This window comes from Clytia hemisphaerica, unplaced genomic scaffold (genome assembly GCF_902728285.1).
Source record: "Clytia hemisphaerica strain Z4C2 unplaced genomic scaffold, Clytia hemisphaerica genome assembly, whole genome shotgun sequence".
Lineage (NCBI taxonomy): Eukaryota > Metazoa > Cnidaria > Hydrozoa > Leptothecata > Clytiidae > Clytia > Clytia hemisphaerica.
Window position 1 is genome coordinate 122,917 of NW_027104146.1, and position 26,447 is coordinate 149,363.

The 26,447-nt window shown below is 39.6% G+C and overlaps 1 protein-coding gene across 1 annotated transcript; it reads right to left on the bottom strand.

Annotated features, from left to right (window-relative positions):
* Positions 1 to 2,451: 2,451 nt before the first annotated feature.
* On the bottom strand, positions 2,452 to 25,766 carry LOC136813822 (uncharacterized). The gene is made up of 6 exons (XM_067070308.1): positions 25,582 to 25,766; positions 24,090 to 24,156; positions 21,860 to 23,165; positions 6,458 to 7,078; positions 5,874 to 5,983; positions 2,452 to 3,484 (listed from the first exon to the last, which is right to left on the bottom strand). Exons 1-6 carry the CDS (start codon positions 25,695 to 25,697, stop codon positions 3,476 to 3,478), a joined length of 2,229 nt encoding a protein of 742 aa, XP_066926409.1. The 5' UTR covers positions 25,698 to 25,766; the 3' UTR covers positions 2,452 to 3,475.
* Positions 25,767 to 26,447: the final 681 nt, after the last annotated feature.

Genomic DNA, 26,447 nt, shown 5'->3' on the forward strand with positions numbered 1-26,447 from the left:
AGTTTGTGTGTGTTATCGCTAAAATATAAGAACGTTCTCCATCACACAGGCTTATTAGAAAAGGTAGTTACAACGTATAAATTAATCGTAATGACAAAGAAAAAAGAGGGAGAGCTTAAAATACAATTTTGTGAACACGCACATAAAACTTTCTACTCATAGTTGTGTTTCGACTCGATACTTTAATTAGGGACACCCTGTAGAATATACAAAGTAGCATGATGAAATTTTCTAGATTTCACAACGAAATGTTTCCTAAGTGTCTCCTTTAGGCGTACAAACTTTTCGAGATTTTTGTGAAGTTTAGCCCTTTTCACGAAAATATCGGCTCGCGAAGGTTTGCACGCCTAAAGTATTTCATTTGATCTTTTGTTTTAGAATTTCTTTTATTTGTCCAGCCAACCTTCCAAACGAGGCATGGTTTTCAGGTTTTCAGGTCCCCCCATCTGGGGTCTAAAACCCTCATTTGGTTTTCTCCCTCCACCTACCCCTTTTCCAGGGTTCCCCCTATTGGAAGAATATTTTTGTGAAACCAGCCGATTTGCTATATTTTGCATAAGAACTTAACACAAATAACAATTTTCTGCAATGAATGTACAAATGCTGGAAATATAGACACATTTAATCATCTGTTCGAAATATTATACCTAATCTTTGCACTTTCTATACTCAGGCAAGTTACGGCCTGTGCAAAAATTAACGAATCAAATAATGCGTGACGGCCAGTTGTTCAACCCCCTTTTCGGGAAAAATTTTTGGTTTTTCTCACTCATCATATTAATGCCTTTTCAAAAAGTCCTGGGCCAAAAATTGTGTTTCAGCCATTTTGGTAAAATTAAGGAAAAACACTATTTGCTGACGTCAGCAAAAATTTAAACTGCTAATAACTATTGGAATATTTATCCAAATGAACTCAAATTTGGTACGAAGTTAGGGTTTATAAATATCTCTCGGTTCATAAAAAAAAATTCTCAAAAAATTGATGACGTCAGCAAAAATCAGCAATTTTCTTTTTTCCTCAAAAAATGCTGACGTCATCAATTTATAGGGAAATTTTTTTTTGGAAATGATAGATATTCATGAACCCTACCTATTTACAAAGTTTGAGCTCATTTGAATGAAAATTTCAGGAATTATGGGCATTTTAAGTTTTGACGTCAAAAATATCCGACATTTCCATGACAACCAACACAAAAATCCAACAGTTCATAAAACTCGTGACGGCCAGTTGTTCCACCCCTTTTCTGGAAGAAATTTTTACTGAGTTATGTTCATCATATTAATACCTTTCCAAAAAGTCCTGGGCCAAAAATTCTGTTTCAGCCATTTTGGGAAAATTAAGGAAAAACACTTTTTGCTGACGTCAGCAAAAATTTAAATTGCTAATAACTCCTGGAATATTTATCCAAATGAACTGAAATTTGGTACGAAGGTAGAGTTTATAAATATCTTTTATTTCCAAACAAAAATTTTCCAAAAAATTGATGACGTCAGCATTTTTTTAGGAAAAACGAAAATTGCTGATTTTTGCTGACGTCATCAATTCTTTAAAAAAGATATTTGTAAACCCTACTTTCGTACAAAATTTGAGCTCATTTCAATGAATATTCCAGGAGATATTAGTATTTCAAATTTTTGCTGACGTCAGCAAAAGTGTTTTGCTTTAAATTTCCCAAAATGGCTGAAACAGAATTTTTGGCCCAGGACTTTTTGGAAAGGTATTAATATGAAGAGTAAAAATAACGAAAAATTTTCCCATAAAAAGGGGTGGAACAACTGGCCGTCACGGCCGTCACGATTTATCGATTTTTTTGCACAGGCCGTAACTTGCCTGAGTAAAATTTCCTGAAATCCCCCATTTGCATTTGCATTACATAATACAATACTTTAGGCGTAAAAACGTTCGCGAGCATAAACTTTCGCGAGGACGAAAAATCGCGAAATTCACGACATTTACTTTCGCGAATTTAACGGAAAAATATTTTTCGCGAGCATAAACTTTCGCGAATCAAGACGTAAAATTGAGAATCTTCACATGAAAAAATGGCTTAGAGACACAAATGCTTCTTGGGTTGGCTTGAAACAATTGTCCTTTGACTTATTAGTCTTTTAGCAGGCTAAAAAGTGCCACAAAAGTTACATTTTATTCAAAGTTTGAAGTTTTACAGATTTTCTATTTTGTCAAGAATTTTTCGCGAGCATAAACTTTCGCGAATGGCCGTTCCTAGAATTTTTAAAGACATTTACTTTCGCGAAAAGGGCCAAAATTCGCGAAAATCGCGAAAGTTTCTGCTCGCGAAAGTTTCTACGCCTAAAGTAGTCCCCCAATCAAGGTGAAAATATTCACTTCCCCCTCCATGGCAAAAGTTGACCCCCCATCTTCCTGGGGGGGGGGGGGGGTGATGATCCCATGCGAGGAAGGAACTTGAAAATACAAAACTAAAAGAATAGTTTCATTTTCTCTAAATAAGACTTCTTTTTCAGTTATCATCAAATTTCAATCAAATAATTATCTAATAATAAGCCAACAAAATATTATTTTACAAAATTTTTACTTTCTGCTAACTATAATATCATATATTTACAAAACAAAAAAACTGTTTCAAAAAATACCAAAATTAAAAAGAAAAACGTAATAAGCTTTTCACGAAAACGAGGCTGATAAAAAGCCTAGATGTAGGCTTCAGGCATCCACTAACGGATTCGAGCTCCTTATAGAGGATGCTTAAAGATTTTATTTTTTAATAAGAGTGATATCGTTTGCTTACTCATCAATCTTAATTTACAAGCTTCTTCACATTGAATCAACACAGATGTAGAGCAAGATTGGTCAGAAAGAGGAAAAGAAAAACACTTTTTTGCTTATATCAGCATAATATAACAATGGCAAGACACCGTCCTGGTATGAAATATGTGTCTGTTATGAAACGGAAACACTTATGTAAAAATAAAACCTTTAATAAGTACATCGGCTATAAAAGATTTTTAGCTGACAACAATGGATTCTGTAGACTTCATCGAAGTAAATAAAAAAACCGAACCGAAAAGTAGTTGGTAGAATATTAAGCAAACCTATATTACCTGCAGTTTTGTAGAGGTCAGTGATTCAGACTAAAACCTATGTGGCTTACGAATGGAATCAAAGTCAAGAATCGTCAATCAAAAGAAATATTTGTTAACTAAAGAATTGAAATCACACTAAATAGATCCGAATAGATGGATAAATCAAAATAAACCCCTATCACTTCTGAGATTCGAGCTTTGAATAACCATCTGAAAAACGAAAACAAAGACCGCTCTGCCCCACGCAGTCATCTAGCAACTCGCGAAGAAAGAAAATTAAAAACTTAAAACTATGAATGATCCATGTGTAGATGCATTAAAAAAATAAAAATTATTATAACAAGCTAAAATCCCAGAGTTGTCACGATTTCCAATCAAACGAAAATGTTGCCAAAGTATGCTGATTCTTCAATCAAATCTCCTGAAAGTAGAGTGAGGAAGAGAAAAAGAAATTAAAGATATTCTTCTTTTTTCATCTACATAGGAATGAGGCAAGTCTTGATAGAACTAAAGAATTTCTCAAAATGGGCCATTCCATTTTATATCCATACATGGAGGTGAACGGACATTTCCAGAGGGTAATCCGAGAAAAATTTCCAGGAGGTGTTTTTTCATTTTTCCAAGGGGGGTAAAAAGCTATTCTAAAATTTCCAGGGGATAAAAGACTGATTTTAGTTCGTCCACCCTCACTTTATTTAAGGTATGAAAAGTTCTTTTCTAAGGGTATTTTTGGAAATTTTACTATTTTCCAGGGTGTATCCACACATTTTCAATATTTTTTTTTGACTTGAAAAGGTGCGTCTACCCCCCCCCCCTGTATGGCTTTTTAATGGGACAGCCCAATTTGTGCTCGCGCGGCGTCGAAAGTTGTTTTTTTATCAAAAAATGCTATGTAAGCAAATCTAAGGAGACTGGTTAAATGATTTGTCCTTTAATGAAGATCAATTTCGGTAAATTTCCACCTTCTTTACCCTTCAGGACCAAGGCCAAAATTCAAATTGACGATAGAAAAGTACACAAAAACTTCTTGAAGAAGGTTGTACTATACCCAACTTCCTTTTGATTTAGAAAATGGTCACAAATATTCGCAGTTCAAATGTTGATCAATACTAAGACCAGAAAGGGTAGAGGTTGGTTTGAGCATAAAATTGGGCAAAATTTCCTGAAATTTCATCTTTTAAAAAGTAGGAGCAAAAAAATACACGCTTTTTTTATATGAATAGTGTCCAAAGTACTGAGGGTGAGCATTATTCTTATTTTTCTATTGTTCTAAACAATAGGCCTATTGTCCTAACTCTGATATTCTTATAGAAGTTATTCTTATAAAAACAAGTGATACTTTTATGGACCTACCTGGTTATGCATTTAACACATATATAATTGATATCTATGTGAGCATGACCATTAAACAATCATTCAGAACACAAATAATGATGATCTATTAAAATTAGTCGTTTGTTTCTTATAAAAAACCGTTTAGAAACCAAAATTTCATACTCTTGAAATATTCTTTCATATTCAAGACTTCGTGATCAAAAAAACATATCTCATCAAAAAATTCAGTAATTTTAATAAGAACATTGATTATGCTTATTAATAGTGATTCTTATAGATAAACATGCATTTTTTGAGCTGAAAAATTCTTTTTTTACAAAAATCTGCTTGAACGATCTTTTGCCTACTTTCATGCAAAAAGTCAGAAAAAAAAAAAGATCCAATATTTCACAAAGTCCAAAAAACCTAAAATTAAAATTATTTTAGCCGTTTTCTAGCTGGAATTTACCCCAAAATTTTTTTTTCTCCAAAAATCGAGCTCCGTCACATTCGGGGGTTTATAGTTATGCATCTTTGTGCAAAAAATCATAAAGAATGAAAGAGCCAATCTCGAGAAAAGGTAATACCTAAGTAATTGATAATGGCTTTATCAGGTCCATTATGTGCTAATGAAAAAATATCGAATTTGGCAGGTTTTTCTATAAAAACCTGCCAAGCAACCAAAATTTCACGTCTAAACACACGTCACATTCTTCAAAAGTAAGCCCTCATGAGCAAAAAAACATCTATCTCATAAAAAAATTGAATAATTTGACTAAGAACATTGATGTATGCTTATTAATAGTGATACTTATGGATAAACATGCGTTTTTTGAGCCAACAAAATTTTTTTGCAAAAATCTGGTTGAGCCATCTTTTACCAATGATGTTAGCCTACTTTCATGCAAAAAATCAGAAAAAATTAATGATCCAATTTTTCACAAAGTCCAAAAATACCGTTTTTTAGCCGTTTTTTGGCCCAAATTTGCCCAATAATTTTTTTTTCGAAAATCGGGCTCCGTCACATTTTGGCCACTACCATTTTGCACCTTTGTACCAAAAATCAAAAGATTCCTATGATTCAATCCTGAGAAAAGTTGGTAACAGACGAACGAACGAACGGACGGACGGACTAACACAGGTTAATTTATAGGACCTCCACCCCACCGGGGTAGGTCCAAAAACTAATGAGCCAATCATGAGGAAAGCTAATAACGAACGAACGGACGAACGGGCGAACGGGCGAACGGACGAACGAACGGACAAAGGTTAATTTATAGGACCTCCACCGGGGTAGGTCCAAAAAGCGTGTAATTGAATTCATGATATTCATGACGTAATGTTTTCTACGGAAGAGCCCCGGTTTTTGCAAGCAGTGGCAAATTTTATACAACTTTTGTCTACAGTTTAAATTTGCCACTACTGGTTAAAACCGGGGTACTTCCGTAGAAAACATTACGTCATGAATATCATGAATTGAAAAATAATAGACTTACCATATAATCTGAACTGTTAGAGAATCGATTCCGTTCTTTTCGCGACAAAAGTTGAACATCTTCATTCTTGGAACATACTAAGGGTTGAATAGGCGGTCGTTCCTCTGTAACTAAACGAAAAGAAAAAGTATAGTGGATCCAAGAGGAATTTTCGACAAACTACCAGCATGAGTTATTTCGGCCACCTACCTATTAGCGAGTTTATGTATTTGCACTTTTGCCTCAGTTGGTCAGGATCTAGTCAAATTAGACCCTTACCGTCTTCGCCGCAGAAAAACACACAATACATACATAAACTCGGTATTATCTGCATCAAAGGAACCTGGTTTTAGTGACGTTGGAACTGTCTAAAGGGACAGTGTTTGTAAATTTTCGTAAATTCTCCTAAGCATGGTAAATAAAAAACATCGTACATTGCTTTCCGGGCAGCAAAAAAATACAGACTTCCAGTGTTACAACGACAAGGATGGTTATTTGAACAAAAAAATTTACTTGTATCTCAACTGGACGGATTTTGGTCCACAGAGTAGACGAAAAAGTTGTAACACTAAATTTCCCTCCCATCATAAAGTTGACAATCTCACCTTCAAGTTTTGGATTATTTTGAAGAAGGGCTTCTCGTTCAGCCCGCTTCTGATGTTTCAACTCCAAATCAACGACCGCATAATCCGGGAATTCCTCCACCTCTTCTTTGAGTTGATCATTTTGCGGAACGGGTTCGTTCGGTAAAATACGCTTCTTCAAATCACTATCAACTTTTGTGTATTTATCATCAACATTGTTACCGCTCTGTGAAATATCACTTTTGATCGTGTTATCAATGGTTGAATATTTATCTTCTTCTTCGACCTCAACACTTTTCTTGGGCTCCCCAACCGTTGAGTATTTCTCATCCACCTCCACATTCAACAAAAGATCATGTTTCAAACCATCATCAACAGTTGAATATTGCTCTTCAACATCTTCCTGTTTCAACAATTCACTTTTCAATGTGTTATCAACGGTAGAGTAATTCTCATCTTCTTCATAACTGACTTCCACACTCCGACGAGGGATGAAATGTTCGCTCTCCGAAAACGTTCGACTGGTGTCGCGACTGCTCATTTCGTGTGAGATTACATGAGATCGCGAAGACATCGAATACATCATTGTGGAGGAGAGAGAATTTTCCAGAGGCGTTCTTGGACTACTCCTCGGTGACGAATCTGAAAACAGAACAAATAATGTAGGGGAGGGGGTTTTGGATTTTTTAGCTTATCCATTCATTTGAACACTCCAAGAAAATTAGATTTAGTTTAGAAGGCCGACATTCTGACCTTCCCTATTTAAATTGTGTTTATAATTCATATAGCGGTCATTAAGTAAGCCATTAAAGATTTTTTTTTTTTTCTTTATTGAAACAAAGACACGTGTACACTACGAACATATATTACAAAACATTACTTAAACATAAAATATAGTCCCTCCCCCCGCTAGGAACTAACGTTATATCGCCAGAGGTACTAGACTATGTAAAAAATAAATAAATAAGTAAATAAAGAAAATAAAAAGAAAAAATCTTGGAGAAGGAAGCTACAGTTGTTAGGTAAAAGCCTAAAATAAAGCACCGCTAAACCTTCCAGTTTCGTTAAGAAATTCAACAACAGAACAAAGAATAGATTTATTTAGATTTGAAGTCAAACTTTCATCCCCATATAATAAAAGCCGACAGAAAAAAGGAGGGTTAAGTGGCGGATGAAAAATAATGCCTAGGGTCTGAAGTTTGTCGAACAAAGATTGTCTTGCATGGGAATATATAGAGCAGTGCAGAAGAAAGTGTTGAGTGTTTTCAACAGAGTTAGTTCGGCAACCACAGAAAGGGTCTAAAGTGTCGCGGAAGCCATGTCTAAATTTATGCTCGTTGAGATGGCTGAAACCGACCCGAAGTCGATTAAGAAAGATCACTCCTTGAATGTCAGGAACATCAAAAACATGGAATTGCTTGGGTCTCAAAAATTCATAGATTGCTTTTTTGAAAGTTTTAATTGAAGGTAGATCTCGTATATTACCTCCCAGAACATTCCACTGAGATATGCAGTACGGAAAAAAAGTGTTACGGAAACGTTCAGTTCGTATATTAAGAGGATAAACAGGATTTCTTGTTCTAAGGCCACCTGGTGCTGTAAGTCTTACTGGCAGGTAGTTACGTAAATACGAAGGGGCTAAATTGTTAATAATTCCATAGAAGAATGTCATTCTTCTAGCAAAGCGCCTGTCAGCAAGACTTTCAAGACCAAGTTCTGAATATAGTTTTTCTTGAGACGTTCCACGAAAACAGCCTGTTATAGAAAGGCAGGCATTATATTGAATAGATTCAAGCTTCTGCACAAAGGTAGCATTTCCTGGGCGGTCATATACAATATCACCATAATCAAGATGAGGCCTAATGAAAGATTTATAAATGGTTAGTAGAGATCTCCTAGGCACATGCTTGCGAAGTCGGTTAATAAGACCAATTCCTTTATTGGCCTTTTGTATCTTCTCATCTAGATGGCGATCAAAAGAAAGTTTTGAATCTAAGATTAAACCAAGATGTTTCTGGTACTCACTGGTCGCGATATTAGAGTTATTAAAGGATATTACTGGAGCATTAGGAGGAGTGAGTCTACAGGTAAAATAGACTTCAACAGCTTGCTTAGATGGGTCAGGGTTAAAAGACATCTTCCATTGATGAGCCCAATCAGTTATCCTGGAGAGATCTCTGTTAAGTACATCAAGGCTCAAGAGTTGATCAATCACAAGAGAGAATAAAGAGGTATCGTCAGCAAAGATCTTGGGTTTTGACTCAAGGTTTTCTGGAAGATCATTAATATAAATTAAGAAGAACAATGGACCAAGAATCGAGCCTTGAGGTACCCCTGCATTAAAGATTCAAACGGCGAGCGGTATTGAAAGGTTCCGTGACTCAAATAGTCATACCCGCGCTGAGAAAAGTAAGGCATGTCACGTCAGAGGGCTGAAATATCATTAACCGCCCTGATTGCAGGGCGTTATGCTCATTTGAAGCCCTTTTTGACCGGGCTTTATCGCACTGCAAGGACTTCTTTTTCTTGATTTTCGAATGCTTGGACATTCGAATTGTTTTGAACCCTGGAAACCATAAACACAACACAAAAAAAATCAAAAACCAGCAAAATGGAGGAGGAGAAGGTTGTCAACTTCCACTTTGAAGTTGAATTTGGTCAACTTCCACTTTGAAGTTGAATTTGGTCAACTTCCACTTTGAAGTTGAATTTGGTCAACTTCCACTTTGAAGTTGAATTTGAAGAGCAAAAAGCAGCAGCAGAAGAACCGAGCAGTCAAACGTCAGATTTAGATGAAGCAGAACTGGATAAGCTTGTACTGGACTCAAAACCAGGAAACACAAGGAAATGTACAAACTGGGGATTTTCAAAGTTGAGAACTTGGCTGGAAAAACGAAACATTCCGATTGACTTCAAAACCGTTGAAGCAGACAAGCTTAACGACATCTTGAGGAAGTTTTATGCTGAAGTTAGAAGTGCTAAAAATGAAATGTTTACACCGAGCTCGATGACTGGAATTCGTGCTGCGATAAATAGAACACTCTTGACTCCACCCTATTCCAGAAATATGAACATCATAGCAGACAGAGAATTTAGTACTGCCAATGATATGTTCTCTGCTAGATGCAAAATTTATTATAAGACCAACAACAAGAATCCAAAACATAAAGATTCCATCGAACAGGCTGATATGAATCGGTTGCAAATTTATTTCTCGAACTGCTCTGACGATCCTTCTAAACTTTAAGAATGTGTCTGGTTTAATCTATGCTTAGGACATGAGGACATGAGGGTTAGAGAGAGCTGCAAAAAGAACATTTCACTGTGATGACAGCTGCTAAAGGTAATCGTTATGTCACTATGGTCTTGACAGAAAAAGTACCAAAAATAACCCAGGTGGATACAAACAGAGTGCTCAGGACTATTCTGATGTCAGAATGTACGAAGTAGCTTCGAGTCAATTTTGTCCAGTGAAAGTTTTCCAGTTTTATGTTGAGAAGCTACATCCGGACAATCCAAATCTTTTTGCCAAGTCCAAAAAGTCATTTGTCAAAGACGAAACAACCTGGTATACCTACGAAGTCATAGGGAAAAATCTGTTGGTTAACATTATGAAACAGATTTCAAACAAAGCTGGCCTGAGTAAAGTTTACACGAACCATTGTGTGCGAGCCTCGACGGTCACAAGCCTGTACCAAGCTGGTATAGATACCCAGCAAATTTGCTCGATCACGAAGCACTAAAACGAATCAACACTGAGCCACTACATTTCGGTGAATTTCGATATTGTGATAATTTTTTTTGTTATTTTCGGCATGATAGAACCAGAAATATTTTCGAGCATTGCTCTGAAGGAAGATATTCCCCAAAGCCAAAATTTTCGATAGAAAAGTAATAAGTTTTCTTTTTTCGAACATTGCTCTGACGGAAGATATTGCCCAAAATGTTGGAAATAAAAAAGAAACGTAAATATGAATAATAATAGTAATAGCGCTAAGTTTTCGTTCGTTGTTATTATTTTTGTCCCTTGCAGTTTTTGATTATCGGCCCTCCAGTGCCATTTGCGCGGGCCAAAAATAATAACAACGACCTCAAACTGAACGCTATTGTTATATTAGAGTAGACAAAAAGTGCAGAAAGTTGACAGTTCAAATCTTTGTTAGGAAATAGATTGAAAGAAATCATTACATTGATGTCAAACAGGGGCGATGCATTTGCTTTAGACAGCCAGTTTTCTGCCCACTTCAATTCACAATAAGAATAATAGGCAGGATGAAAAGTGGGCCGTCTAAATCAGAGCTTAAGAAGAGAAAGAACAGACCTCCTATAAACCCATATCAACAAAGATATAATTACAGCATTTCTAATTCAGATTTATTTGCGTCGGCAAAAAATTCTGGGTTCTATAGTACAGTGAGCACTTTTACCTCGGCAAAAGCCAATTTTACGTCGGCATTTGCGTCGGCAATAGCCGAATGCCGACGCAAATTAGAATGGCTGAATTAGGTCATTATAGGTCACATATTACAAGGACGAGCAGCGTCACAATTCATTATCTGTCAGATCTCCTCAACCTTGTTCCCTTGTATTCCTGGTTTTATTTATGTTGCTGATAGACGCCAGATAATAACAAAAAAATCGCAAAAATTAAAAACTTATAAAAATTGAAGAAGACTGAAATACGAATTACCGAACAGTTACCATGAAACCGATTTGCTGTGAATTTCGAGAACACTATTTTCAAGAGAACGAAGAGATGATTGTTCAATTTGTTTTGTTAAAACAAAGGCTATGTGTACTGTTGGATATGTTTGTTATTTACTTGGTTGTTTGAAGAAGCTGCTCACTCTTCTCGATGACTTGCGTGTATTTTGGCTTGTCACCCCTAATGCTTTCAGGACTTGATCGGTAGTTACTGAACTCCACGTCTATCCAAGCTTGGACTTAGCGAAACGCTTACACTCAAGCTCTGATAGACCAGGCAGTCACTCAACTCCGATCTTGCGAAGCAAACAGATATCGAACAAATGTCTTGCGGCTAGAAACATCGATATGCCGAATTATTGAATTTTGATCGAACACTTTCTGAATGGTTTGAGATTACTTTCTACACCCGATCTTTGAAAAGGGCGTGGCTGTTTTTGGAGTCGTTATGGTTAGAAACAAGCGAAACGGGAAGTTCCCGAAAACCGAGAATTCTTGTGGGAAAGAATATGTTTCCGATATTGACAATCATTTCGATGAATTAGCAGCTGCCTGTTGTTAGATAAGCCATGAATGCTATCCAAAGCGAGCTTGCTGAATGAAAAACAAGTTTTGCATGAATGCCCATTCATGCATTCAATGGTACTCTTGCTTGAAGAAACTTTACGAGCCTATTTTCAAACTTATCTGATTGTTTCTTAACAAGATCGACTCTATATTTCAATCAACCTGTTGGCATCTGTCGCTGCTAAAAATTTAATGAAAGGTTTTCACTTCAGTGACTTGTTACAGTAGTTTGGGTATGTCGGACATTCTTGGCAAGATCTTTGAAGAACAAAGACGTTTGAAAAGTGTCATTTCAAACAGAAGCTCAAAGGACCCGCTAAGCTTGCTGGGGACGTACAAAATCCCAAAGAGTACAACAACAACAACACCAACTACAAACCAACAAAGGAAAGAACAAAGGAAGTTTGTGCAACGGGACCAGAGGGACAGCAAAGAAGTCAGCCCTTCACAGGTTCCTCACTCTGAGGAAAGGCCACGGTTCGGGAACCGACGCCTTAAAACACAACCAACTGGTATTCCATCCAAAAAGGAATACGAGAAGAAGCTAGTGCAGCTGAAGAGGTTGCAGAAGAAAGAAGAGAAACACATCAAGCAGCTGAAAGGACGTGTTGAGGAGCGGAAAAGGAAGATCGCCGATTGCCATCGACGTATCGCGGACATCGACGATCCAAAATAAGGTAATAGAACTCATACAATCTTCATAACTCACTCTTACGAGCCTTCGGTTCGTTCAGGTGAGACCGAGGATCTATTGAATACATCGCGACTTGGTCAGATAGCACGGTCCTATCCATACAATCTTCATAACTCACTATTGCGAGCCTTAGGCGCGCTCAAGTGAGACCGAAAGTCTATTGGATACACTGTGATCACTGATCACCACCCAAGCGACCAATTCTAGATTTACCTTAAGATTTGCCAGCTGTTCAACCGTAGATCGCCAACTTGCAAACCAAACCAACAAAGAGATACCAATTGACCGCAATTTGTCTTGCTTGCGCCAGCGACTAGAGAATTCAGACCTCGCACTATGTATGACAACAATAGCGACGATGGCAGCCGCCCACCGTCACTTCCGGAAAAGACCTTTTTGAGACGAAGAAGGAGTTCGCATTACGCACCCTTGTTGGACGATCTCCAGCAGCTGGATGACAGAGACAGAATTGCCTCCAATGGACAACAATTAAGCGATGAAATCGACCGCTTAGCGGCTGAAGTCAAGAGAATTAAGATGGAATCAACACCTTATCCTTCAAAAGAAGAGCCTTCGGACCGCAACTCATTTCCACAGAGAAGACATGGCCTACAGTCACAAAGAGGTAACGACCAAGCTGACTTGAAGTCTTTTTCTGCGGAGGAATCATTTATCGAGTCCATCCACAAGCTGACTCGACCTAATGTTACAAAGAAGGACCTGCCGATCTTCGATGGTACAGAATCAAAGTCGTTCAAGATGTTTCTCCAAGAATTCGAGGACATCACTAAACTTGGTCAATGGTCTGATGAAGATAAGCTTGCTGCTCTCCCAACGATATTGGAAGGCAGACCTAAATTGTATTACCACCGGCTGGATCCCAAGAAGAAAAAGACATATGAAAACGCCATTAAAGCAATCGAGAAGATGTTTGATTCACCCGAGAACATCTGCATTCTAAGACGTGAACTTCGTAACATCCAGCAGGGCGAGTTACCTCTCGTCGAATACCTTGAGCGATTAGAGTATTTGTTCACAGAGCTCTCTGTTCCCGAAGATCGTCACTTGGACCTCCTGACAGGTGGACTCCGGGAAGATCTCCAGGACTACTTGGATCTAAAGGAAATAAAAACCTACGATAGTGCAGTGAGAAGCTTAAAGATGAAGGAATCCGTCAGGAGAACGAAGCCAGTAGATGCACGCCTAACTGCTATCTGCGATAAACTGAGCGCAATCGAAGAGAGGCTGGATGAAGCTCCTGCGGTAAAAGCAGCGGTGAATAACAACCAAGCTGATGTAGCTGCCTTGCTACGAGAGATCAACCGTCTCAAATCACAAAACAGAAGTGGGCAGAGAGGTTACAACCGAAGTAATGGGTACAACCAAGGTAACGGGTACAACCAAAGAGGTGTATACAGCCAAAGAAATACTTACGACCAAAGAAATGCGCAAAACTGCCAAAATTGTGGCAAACAAGGTCACACTGAAGAGACATGCAGAAGTCCTCGAAAAAGAACGGTTGGTGACCTCCTTTGCTGGAACTGTGGTGGTAAAGGTCACCGTGCAAGACAATGTGGGCAAATGTCAGCGAATGTCAGATGCTTGGAAGAGGCCAAAGGCGAAGGACCACTGTTGGCTGTAACCATTGGTGCTTTCGACATAGACGCACTCTGTGATTCCGGTGCTCAAAAGTCCGTTTTGTCTGAAACTTTCGCCAAGAAATTGGGCTTGTCGATTACGAAATCTGAAGAAAAGGCTAGAGGAATCGGTGGATCGTACCTTCATATTATTGGTCATACCCAATTTGAAGTGGAAATTGCCGGAAGAACTTTCACGATCAAGCCAATGGTGCTGAGGGATGTAACCCACCAATTGCTACTTGGTATCGACTTTCTGCAAGAGCATGGCGCCGTAATTGATTTGGTAAATGACAAGATTTTTCTGCAATATTCAGGTGGACAACTGGAGGCGGACATCCGTATGACACTTCCCATGAATCGCCAACCTGTAATTGCAGAGAGAGCAATCCTCCTTCCACCCCAAGCCTCAACAACTTGGAACTTTCTTGAACGAGGTGTTAAAGACGTCCAGTCGCTGCCTCACGCTCCAATCGATGTGAGGGTCATGGCAAAGATGGAGGATGGAGCCCGTATAATGATAACGAACCGGACAGACGATGCGATTGCAGTACAAGCAGGGGAAATGATAGGAGAATGGATATCCGGAGAGGCGGAAATAACAGATCCGAAGAACCTCACAGATGGGAGAAAGGAAATGGAAGAGCTAAGTCCGGACCAAGAAGCAGAGCTGAAGGACTTGGTCGCAAATAATAACGACGTGTTTGCAGATAGTGACGAGACACTGGGCCACACACACTTAATGGAGTACCAGATTGACACAGGTGATGCTCAACCAATTAAGTTGGGTGTCTACAGCACCACACCAGCCAAGAGAGAAGAAATTGATCGTCAGCTGGCAGAACTATTGAAGCAGAAGATTATACAACCGTCCCGAAGTCCCTGGTCGTTTCCTTGCTTATTGGCCAGAAAGCCAGGAGGTGGATGGAGATTTTGTGTTGATTACCGCCGTCTAAACAACGTAACCAAGAAAGATGCTTACCCAATACCAAAGGTTCAAGATGTATTAGATCAACTGACTGGAGCGAAATACTTCTCAACAATTGATCTTCAAGCAGGATTTCATCAAGTACCTCTCTCCAAAGAAAGTGTGCCAAAAACCGCGTTTGTGACCCACCGGGGACACTTTGAATACCTTCGCTTACCATTCGGGCCTACTAATGGTCCAACGGTATTTGAAAGGTTACTCGAGGACATCTTTCGCGCAGAATTATGGAATTATGTCAGTGTCTTTATAGATGACATAATAGTCTATTCAAACACTTTCGAAGATCACCTTCAGCACTTAGACACAGTGTTTGACAGACTGAGAAAAGCTGGACTGAAAATGAAAAGATCGAAGTGCTTCTTCTGTGTACCCACGTTAAATTTCCTTGGTCATGAAATTTCGGCGGCTGGGGTTAAACCAAAAGCAGACAACATCCGACCGCTGATCGATGCGAAGAAACCGACAACAACAAAGCAAGTGCAATCCTTCCTCGGACTTACTGGATACTACCGCCGTTTTATCAAAGATTATGCAGAGATAGCGAGACCGCTATACAAATGTATCCCCACCTATGTGTGGGGAGGTGAGCAAGAGCAATCCTGGAAGACGCTCATCGAGAAGCTGACCAACCCTCCCCTTCTCCAGTTCCCAGATTTTAAAAAGGACTTCATCCTTAACACAGACGCCTCAGGATTTGCTATTGGGTACGTCCTTGGTCAATCCGTGAATGGTGACCACCCACATCCGGTCAGGTACGGAGGGAGAGTCCTAAAGAACGCCGAACTTCGATACACAATAACAGAAAAGGAGCTGCTGGCTTTAGTCTACTCCATTCGAGATTGTAACCAATACCTCGAAGGGAGACATTTTATGGTCTTCACCGACCATCAACCACTCACGTATGCACTAAAATTCCGCGATAAGACCGGTAGAATCTCTCGTTGGGCGGTGATGCTACAACAATATGACTTCACTATCCATTACAAGAAGGGTTCGAAACACAGAGACGCAGACGCAATGACAAGACCACCCATCCAACAAGCCGGAGAAGTCTATTCTGTAAACAGTCTTACCTTGAAGTCCACGGTGGACATCAGAGCAGATCAAGAAAGAGATGTAACACTGATGAGGCAGATTGTTGGGTCAAGAGGCGAATATGCTAAAGATGAAAAGGGTGTTTGGCACCACTTAACAAAGCGAGAGAATCGCGTTATCCACGCTCTAGCTGTACCCCAGAGACATCGCCAAGACATCATTGACGCCGTCCACCGACATCCGACAGGAGGACATTTTGGCGTAGAAAAAACAATGAACAAAATATGGCAATCATACTTTTGGCCGGGAATGTATCAAGACGTGGTGACGTACATCGAAAAATGCCCCGGTTGCAGAGAACACAAGGGAAAATCATTGAAGGCTAGCTTGCAAAGCATCCCTTGCACCCTGCCCTGGCAGGAACTCACAGTTGACATACTCGGTCCATTCAAGATGACCCTTACTGGTAACAAATACATCCTATCCTTTGTTGATAGATTCACTGCCTGGCCAGAAGCTTTTTGCATCCCAAGCTGTGAAACACCAGTATTGGCCCAGATCATGGTGGATGAGATAATCACAAGACATGGCGTGCCTAGAAGCATACTAAGTGATAACGGCCCAAATTTTGTATCCCTATTGATGAAGGAGGTATGCCGAATACTGGGAATGGAGAAAATAACCACTACTCCTTACCGCTGTCAAACAAATGGAATGTGCGAGCGATTCCACCGCTCTATTGCTCGTTGCCTAGCACAATACACAGACAAGCATCAAGACGACTGGGACAAATACCTACCCATGATACTTTTTGCATACCGCACCTCTCTGAATGCCTCACGCAGATTCACCCCATTCTTCCTTAATTATGGGTACGAGGCTAATTTACCCGTGAACGTTGAACTGGAAAATAACGACACTGATTTCATGGATCTCCCGCGTACGCTCAATGGCTTAAGAAGACACTTGCTGAATTTTGGGAGCAATCTAAAAGGAACCTAGAAAGATCGCAACTGGTTGACCATCAACGCAACCAACAAGCTGAGGTACCATACGAGGAAGGTGACCTCGTGTTCATTAAGAACAAAAGAAGAGTCAAAGGAAAATCTTTCAAACTCATGCGGATCTGGTTAGGTCCGTACACGATCACTAGATGTAAACACCCAATCTACTCCATGGTGATTAAAGGAAAAGAGCAGTGGGTTCACTATGATAGAATCAAGCGACACACAAGAACGCAGGAAGCTGAACCTGAATCAGACAAACAAAACGATGCACCAACTTCATTCGACACTCCTGTATTACCTCCAGCCAACGATGAAACAACAGCATCAGCACCTGAAAAGGTTCGCGAACAACCATCAACAGCGAACCTCACTCCTATTCATCAGGGTGAGCTACCTGATGGTCAGTATATTGTTGACAAAATCGTAGCACACAAAAAATGTGGACGTGGCTACAAATATCAGATACGATGGAAAGGCTTCCCTAGTGATGATGACAGCTGGGAACCGAGTAAAAATATCAATCGGGACCTCATCAAAGAATACTGGGAGAGATCAGGCGCTCGACCTAGAACAAGCGCAATAAACTCATTATCTACAGTCGTCCTCTACATGCTATTCATCTTATTGAAGTGTGTTGGTGCCGCTCAAAACAACTCGAAGACACTTGACCTTGGAGTACTCTACGATTGTACTGTGGTAAAGCCAGTCGGTATTTTCGAGTATCCGTCCTTGAAAGATTGTGATCACAATATGGAAGGAGGCAAAGATGACATGTTCACTATTAACGCTGAAATCTTGAAGTATGCGCCGAAAGTTTCAAAATTTGACATCTACATGTGCTCCCTCGAAAAAGTGACACTCAAATGCGACTACGAGAATTTTTTTATATCCCCGGTTAAATCCAGAGAAACTGAAACAATTCGTGTGACATCACAAGACTGCATGAGTGCTGTGAGAAGTGAAAAACTGTTTGTCCTCAGCTCCACTGATGATCACATCGATTTGAAAAAAACCAGACACAACTCATGGGAAACGGATTATGACGAGGAATACAAATGCACAGCTGCCTACACCGAGACGATGTACTACTACTCAGTCACCATCAAAGCTTTCCCAGCTCAAGTGATTGGGGATTCAGCTGAAATCGAGCAGCATCTGGTGGACTCGACTTGTTCTTCACAAATCTTCCCGAGTATTGGCTTTGGGACATGCCGACCGTTCTATGAACCAAAAAAGATTATTGTATGGGAGGACCCAAAGCACAACACCACAGATATGGACAGTTTTGGGGTCCACGAGGTGAAGAGGTCGGGTGACTACATTCTCGTTGAAGACCTTTTGATCGGAGGAGCCGTACAAAGAGAGTATGATGAGGGCCGATTAATACAACTCGACAACGGAATCGTACTCAAAAATCCAAACGTTACAGAAGGCTTATACGAGAAGTTACGTTGGGGACTCAAGTATTACAGTAAGAAGATCGGTGATAACACCCTAGCCCCGATGCTTGAAGCTCACCTTTCTTCAGCAATTATGAACCAAAAGAACCTCATGATGAGGGAGTGGGCACGTATCTGCTTCATACAGAACGAGATGACCAGGGTACACCAATGGATGATTTCAACTTTTCCTACTTCATCAGCGAGGTGGATTCATCAAGAAGCAGGAGTCACCGTTTCACTTGCTGGTGATGCGCTGGAAGTTGGAAGATGTATGAGAGTATCTAATTACCACATCTTCCTTAACCGAACATACAATGGCACTTGTTATTTAGATTTCCCCATCATTACAGTACGCGAGAAAGGAATCAGTTTCTTGAGACTGGTGGACCGTCAAATTGTTTCCGTCAGCGCTCGCATAAACTGCACCGAAAGGCCTCAACGCACATTTATCAAGAAGTCAGAGGGAGTCTTCTACCAAGTCGACCACGAAGGGGATGTCACACTAGTCAAGCTGAAGACCGACACTGCAAAGGAGCCGCATAAGTTGAAGCTAAGAAAACTGAGAGGCTTCGACGAAAAGATATTGAAGAAGATCCCCGACCATCTCGAACCTTATACCATGCTCCAAATGTTCTCCTACGTTCATGACGCCATCAACGAAGTAAAAAACATCCAAGCTAATGTTGGAGGGGGAAGTTTCCTCCTCGGAGTAGGAAGGGCCTTGGGTGCCCTGATAGAAGAGACCGCAGAAGGCACGTCATCCATCATTAGCAGCATTGGCGGTGGGATAAAAGACGTACTAAATGGAGTTGGAGACTCAGGAGAAAAGATCATCACCAGTTTGGGAGACAGCGCCTCAAATATAATAACATCTACCGGTGATGCAGTTGAGAAGAGCACTACAGGAATTGGAAGGATGTTCGGAGGATTCTTCGGTGGAGTCGGTGACATCATAAAATGGGCAATGATAATGTTATTGGTTGCTCTAGTTGCCTACATGAACAGAGCTGCGTTGATGAAAGCCATGAGAAGGTGCTACTACAACAAGAAAGAATCAATCTCCGACCCGAACGAATCACACAGAAATTCACAGGATGCTGATAATGAGAACCGACCGTTCGCACCAACAGAACTAGTAACGCTTCATGAGGCTTCAGAGCTTTATGAAGTTCCACGCCCAGCTACCCCAACGAGAGCACCAAGACCGAGAGAAACAAGAGTGCACTTCGCCGATGGAAGACCGACGACGTGTAGCTCACGTCGCCCTAGTAGGATTTCCACCGTTCGACATCGCTCTGGAAAGTTTATTGCAGATGGCGCTACATGCGACGTTGAAATCTTTGTCGATAAAAGAGTGTTGAAATGTGGTGCAAAAATCGATACAGGGTCCCCGATCACGATCATGAAAGATACTCTTCTGGAAGGCTTGGACATCACCCCATACTTAGAGCCGACAGCCAAGGATTTGAGGAGCCTGACGGACGAAAAAATTGAATGTATTGGCAGCGTTACCGTTCCCGTGTCGATAGGGGTTGACACGTGGACGCACAAAGTCTACGTAGCGAAAGGCATCTTCCACGATTTTCTGTTAGGAACGGACTTCCTTCACCGCGTTGGAGCCATTCTGGATTTCAAACGGCAGAAAATCAACGCTGGATCCGCGATAATGGCAATGGCCTATGAAATGCCACGTGCTAGTCCCAGCCGTTGTGGGCCATTTGTCTACAACAAGAATGTGAGGCGATGCGTAGTTGCTATCATTAGCGTCTTGATTGCGCTAATGATTTTAGGTTACTATCTCCTAGTCATGACGTTTTCAACTCCCTTACAGGAAACCCGCGAAAACATCAAATACAGTGCAGACAACTCGAGCTTTACAACCAACCCACATCCCACGGTCGAAACAGCCTTTCGTACCATCGAAAGCTGGGACGGAATCACAACCACGACAAAAACCTCAACTCGGCCGTCGGGGTACACTACAGATGCTCAGATGGAGGAAGATTCAGACCACCCGTACCTAGGTAGTTTCCGTTCGGAATTGAAAGTCCGAATGGGAAAAGTACTATCTAATTGGACCGAAAGCATCTACGTGATGGAAATGGCGATTCCAGAGCAGCTGAATGATATTCTCCCCTTGGGGAAACTGAAAGTCTCGTGGTCGGACAAGCGGTTTGTGGACGCAACGACGCGACAACCGATAACGATGAAGTGCCGAACGCGAGTATGGAAGCCCGACGAGAAGAACTTAAATGACTAACGAAACACTTAAATTTTTTATTTTATATGTATTTTTTTTGGTAACTGGTTAATTGACGTATTGATAAAGACGATCAATGGTAAAATTTAAGCTATAATTGTTACATTCCGATGGAAAATGCCATTTGGGGTCCAAATGTTTGGGGGCCCCGGCTGTTGTCATGGTGAAGAAACTATATAAAGAATAATCTAGAATCTAGAAAGAAGCTACAAAAATATGAATGTGTGTAAATTATTAAAGACTTTGATTTCAAAAGAACATTTTCGTTTTACAAAAGAGAACACTCGCCCACCGGACTCCGAAGGAGCCGGTCGACGGTGTCAAAATGATTTATTGGCCACCGAGCGGTACGGCCCAGGAAGAGAAATTATGTATTAGATTTATTGGCATTGCTGAGTTAAACCCAGAGAAGGAAAAGACTGCGGAGTTGGGGATCTCCGCAGAGTGAAATAAAACCCAAGTCGTAATAATCTGCAGTGAACAGCGCATCCAGACGTGGATATCTTATGAACTTTTTGTATATATTTATTTGGATTTTATTGTTGGTATCGTGTTTTAACATTGAGTACTTATAATGAACTAAATTCGTGTCCACTCCGTTGAGCCTTGACCCAGGAACTACAAAGGGTACCAACCCGTCTCCTTACCTTCCAGCGGTAAGTCAGGCCGATATCCGGGAAAACTTTTAAATATAAATTTTGTTGTCATTAGCTCAGGTATGATCAGCCTTGAGCAACACGACAATTATTTAATCGCTTGTTGTGAAGGGAGAAGCAGAGCTTGCTGCTCAACAGAGTCTATAGAGTGCTCAAAGAACCGAAGTTCTGAGCGTAATACATCTCTGTTTCAATTTATCCACAGACGGTAGCGGTGGTGGGATATGAGGGATGGAATGTCGAAACTATTAATATCCATAAAAAAACTGATAATATGCAGGAAACGAGGTTGAAATAAGATATTTGATATTACAGTTCGGCAAATTCGAACTTAATTCCTATACCTTTTAGCATAAGGATCATCAGAATTAAACTGCATAGTTAGCGCAAGCTACAACCTGGCCTGGGTAAAATAAAGTCAAAAAATATTTACCTGGAGAACTGCAAGCATCAAAGGAAGAGCCCCTTCTTGATTTATGTTCCGTCAAATGTTTCAATTTATCAACAGAAGGTAGCGGTGGAGGGATATGAGGGATGGAATGTCTTTTTTGTGATAGCTCGCCCGTCCCTGGTCGAAGTTCTTTCGGACTCTTATGCGTATTGATAGGAAGGGAAGCAATTTTATCTTTGGTTGATAATTCTTTCGTTTCATCGATTCCTTCAATCGATTTCTCGATATTCTCGAAAGATTGTTTACGTTTCGATTTCTTGCTCAACTTGAATGGATTCACTCGAGAGAAACGATTCGATTTTGGAGATTTGGAATCTTGCTGCGCATGCGCATGCTCCTTTTTTAATTGTTTTTGTTTATGTTTCGAATCGTGTTTATGTTTCTTCGAAGAAGAATCAATGGCATCTTTCTCAGCCTTCATTTTGTGGCCTAACTTGACTTCTTTGATGGAATCGTACGTGTTACTGCGCTCAAGATCGTGATCGATGTTCGTATTGGATGAAGGTACGAAGGGTTCATAGTTTGATACATCATCACTTTCTTTGCTTCTGTTCATATTAGCAGGGTGGGGTGGCGGTGGAGGCGGGGGCGTGGGATCAACTGGAATGGACGTTGATGACGTATTATCAACTTTGGCGTAAAATCCGGACGCGCCTGAATCTTCTTGTTCTTCGAGGGCAATGACGGGTTGAGCGGCCGGTTCCGCTTTCACCACCACTGCGTATGCGTCAATGGTCGAATTCTCATCTTTTCGTTCCTTATTTTCCGTGGGTTGAACAGACGCGTATAAAGAAGAACCAGCCGAATTCTCTTGCGGTTCGTCAACTTTATCGTCCGCTTGGTCATCATCCGCCGAAGTAGTTTTTTCGTAAATGGAATCATCCGGTGGGAGATCGCACGACTCTTTGGAATCATCATTAGTCTGCCTCCGCACGATTCCACCATTGACAACCTCATATTTTTCTTGCGATTCCTTTATATCGACCACGGCGTATGCTATCTCTTCTTTCTTAGGTACTTGTTTAACCTTGGTGTAAATACTGTTATCACTGGTCTCACTGTTTCCACTTCCACTGGCATTCTTCTCGTCATTGGTGACCAGTTTGGCAACTTTCTGATCCTTCTTGCCGTCTGTTTCTTTGATTGATTCATAAGGATCAACTATGGAATTTTGCGATTGACTTTTTGTGGGATCATAATGGTGGATTTCTTCGGTTGTAGCATTTTCTGTGGGAGCGGAAGGATATTGTGAAGTGGCCGTGTCTTCTTGGATCTCAACTTTCACGTCCTGAAGAAATGTGAAAAAAATCCATTACAGGTCTGTTGGGAGAAGATCGAAATGAACATTTCCAAAAGAAAATGTTTGACAACTGAACCCACAAACTAGCGAGAACAATTCCAAGAAAAAATATACGACGAAATCAATGATAAAGATAATTGATAAAAATAATTCAAAACAAATGCTCGAATACTACCGGTTGTCCCAGAAAAAAGTCCCCCTCTTTGAAGTGAATTTTCTCGAGTTCTATGAATCTTTAAAGAATCAATTCTTTTGCATTGGAAAAAGGAAGGATAAACTTAAATTTTGAGGGGTCATTTGTTAAATTGTCATTTTTCGCCTTTTTTCGACTTTTTTGAAAAGTATTGTTTTAGAATTTAGACGATAACTTTTGATCTAATTGACCAAATTTGACAAATGACCCCTCAAAATTTAAGTTTATCCTTCCTTTTTCCAATGCAAAAGGATTGATGCTTTCAAAGTTCATAGAGCTCGAGAAAATTCACTTCAAAGAGGGGGACTTTTTTCTAGGACACCCGGTACCACATCCTGATGAAATTAAAAATGGTTTGCAGAAGGAGGAAGCGAAAAGTCATATCATCCCCCAAAAAATCATAAGCCTTATTCTTTAAAACGCAAACAGTTCTTTTTTGCATAGAGCAGGGATAGTATTGTAAGGATACCAATTATAAAAACAACATGTTGTTGCATGGAAAAACTGAGTAGAGCTTCAAAACTTTCATGAATGACAAATGGCCTGAATTAACCTAACGACTTAATTAACTTTCTTCTTAAAAACAAGTTATTAATTTTTCCTTTAAAGGAAGCTTCCTAAGCTTAGCGGTTAAAAACATGTTAAATCAAATGATAACATCATTGCTTTTGTCAAACTAAAACGTATAAAAGGGCGTAGGGCGTTATGATATGTCATACCTCATTGTTTATAACAACTTCAGTCGATTCCAGGGTTTGTTTCGAGCCATTTTGTGCCCTGGGTTTCCTGAAAAGCAGAAACGATGAAGTTCAATAATTGTAAGATGAATAGTATCATAACTCGCTACCATGCGACTTTATTACAAGAGCATGTTATCTCAAGCATGGATAAGAAAAGTTGATATGATATTATGATATGATAAGACTAACATCTTGCCCTCTACGATGGAGAGCTTATGTTTAAATGTTGTAGCAACAAGATGAACAAAATTGTCTCCATTATTCGTCGTCCATATGACTAAATGTTCAATCTCAAAATCAGTGTCTTGGAAAATTGGAAATCTTGCAATTCTGCTCTGCCTTTGAGATTGGCCTTTTTGTCATATGAAAACATTGAATATTCCTCTACATGAAAAAAGGGCAATGTCAATCTCAAAGATGACCACCACAGTAAAACTTTGAGTTTTTTAAATTACTTTTTTGAGATTTAACCTTTAGTCATGTGAACGACGATATGTCACAGAGATTTAAAACAGCCACCCAACACCAATGCGTCAATATATAATAGGCCAATGCTGCTTTGTTATAAACAAAATGGAATAGCTCATCCTGCTCAATGATATAGTATAGCCCGAAGGGCTAGATAAGCGGCCTTGGTCAAAAAGTGAAGCTCATCTTTGGAAGGATTTCCTACCAGAGTCACGTGACATTACAATAGAATTTCAGCGATTGACCAATCAGAAGCTTCGCGGGTTTTGGAAAACAATAGCAACAATATTTTTCCGATATTCACTTTTTTTTTGCTGAAGAAAGCTTAAAGTTGCCTATTTAGCCCTTCGGGCTTTACAGATATCTGTGGCTCATCCTGCTCAATGAATACTACCTTAATAAGTTGATTAAACATTCCCAAGCAGATATTTTCATGAAACAAGTTTTATCAAAAATTATTTAACACACAAAATTAAATTTTCGCTTAGAGAAAGTCAGGTTTTGGTTTATAACAAATAGAACAAAAGGGAAGTTTTGTATGAAAAAAAAACTTAACTTTCACATGGATTATATCACTCAAATTTTATGAATCCAAAGATTTTAAAATTTTTTGTGAGGATTAAATTTTGCTAATTATTGTTGAAAAAAAAAACTCGCAAAAATAATGAAATATAATCATAAAGGTAGATAATGTAGAAATCAAGATTGACCATGAAAAGAACGCAAAAGAAAATAATATCTTTCTCCTGAAGAATTGGGAAGGCTGAGCAGAAAGATCACATCTCAACATAAGCAAACAAACAATAGAATAGTGTACCCACAAACCTTTGGACTATGGAACCTCTAGAAAGCCTATACAAGCCAACTTGTAGCTACTCTGTACCAGAGTGTATCTCCCGTTTATCGCTTTGTAGTACACTCTGTGCGCATTGTCTGTTTGATAAAAAATAAATTTGTACCTTGAGACTAGATAGAGATGATATTGTAAACAAAACTGACTCACCCGACATTTTGCTTCTTTTTACCCAAACAAGTGAAGAGAAGGACAATCAAAAGGAAGAGACTTGCAATTGTTGAAGTGAGAGTGACATCCACATCTCTTGAAGTCACTACCGCCATTTCTTGGTTTGTCGGTAATTCATTATAGTTATTTCATTGTTCTCTTCTTTAAAAAAAATCAAAATAGTTTACAGTTACATCATAATATTTTCAAGTCAATGTAAATTAATTTTACAGTACTTAATTTCATTCTTTGGCATAAAGGTTTGCTTGATAGAACATATCATTTTCAGTGACTTACTGTGCTAACTCAGTCAGGAAATTGCTTCGATTGCAGTAATTTTCATTTATGTTTAGCCTGTGCAGGTCTATGTATACGAGTATAAGATACCAGTCGACAAAGATAAACAATTTTCCCAGAGTCACGATCTTTATTAGAAAAGATTCAAAAATCATCACCCTTGGATAGATAGATGTCATCCCTGTATCGCGAAGCAAATTAAAATTGCCCCAGAGTCACGGCTCTATTAGAAAAGGTTTGAATATCAACCCTTGGATAGATATCATCTATGTATCCCGAAGAAAATGAAGATTGCCCCAGAGTCACGGCTTTATTAGAAAAGATTCAAAAATCATAACCCTTGGATAGATAGATATCACCCCTGTATCACGAAGCAAATGAAAATTACCCCAGAGTCGCGATCTTATTAGAAAAGGTTCGAATATCAACCCTTGGATAGATATCATCCCTGTGTCATGAAGCAAATAAAAATTGCTCCAGAGTCACGGCTTTATCAGAAAAGATTCAAAAATCATAACCCTTGGATAGATAGATATCACCCCTGTATCACGAAGCAAATGAAAATTGCC

What these genes read in the sequence shown, in the direction of transcription:
- LOC136813822 (XM_067070308.1), bottom strand. Translation starts at nt 25,697, where the DNA reads ATGGCGGTAGTGACTTCAAGAGATGTGGATGTCACTCTCACTTCAACA. An exon ending in AAAAAGAAGCAAAATGTCGG is followed by an intron (nt 24,157 to 25,581) that starts GTGAGTCAGTTT and finishes TCTGCTTTTCAG; the next exon opens with GAAACCCAGGGCACAAAATG. An exon ending in AAATAATCCAAAACTTGAAG is followed by an intron (nt 5,984 to 6,457) that starts GTGAGATTGTCA and finishes CTTTTCGTTTAG; the next exon opens with TTACAGAGGAACGACCGCCT.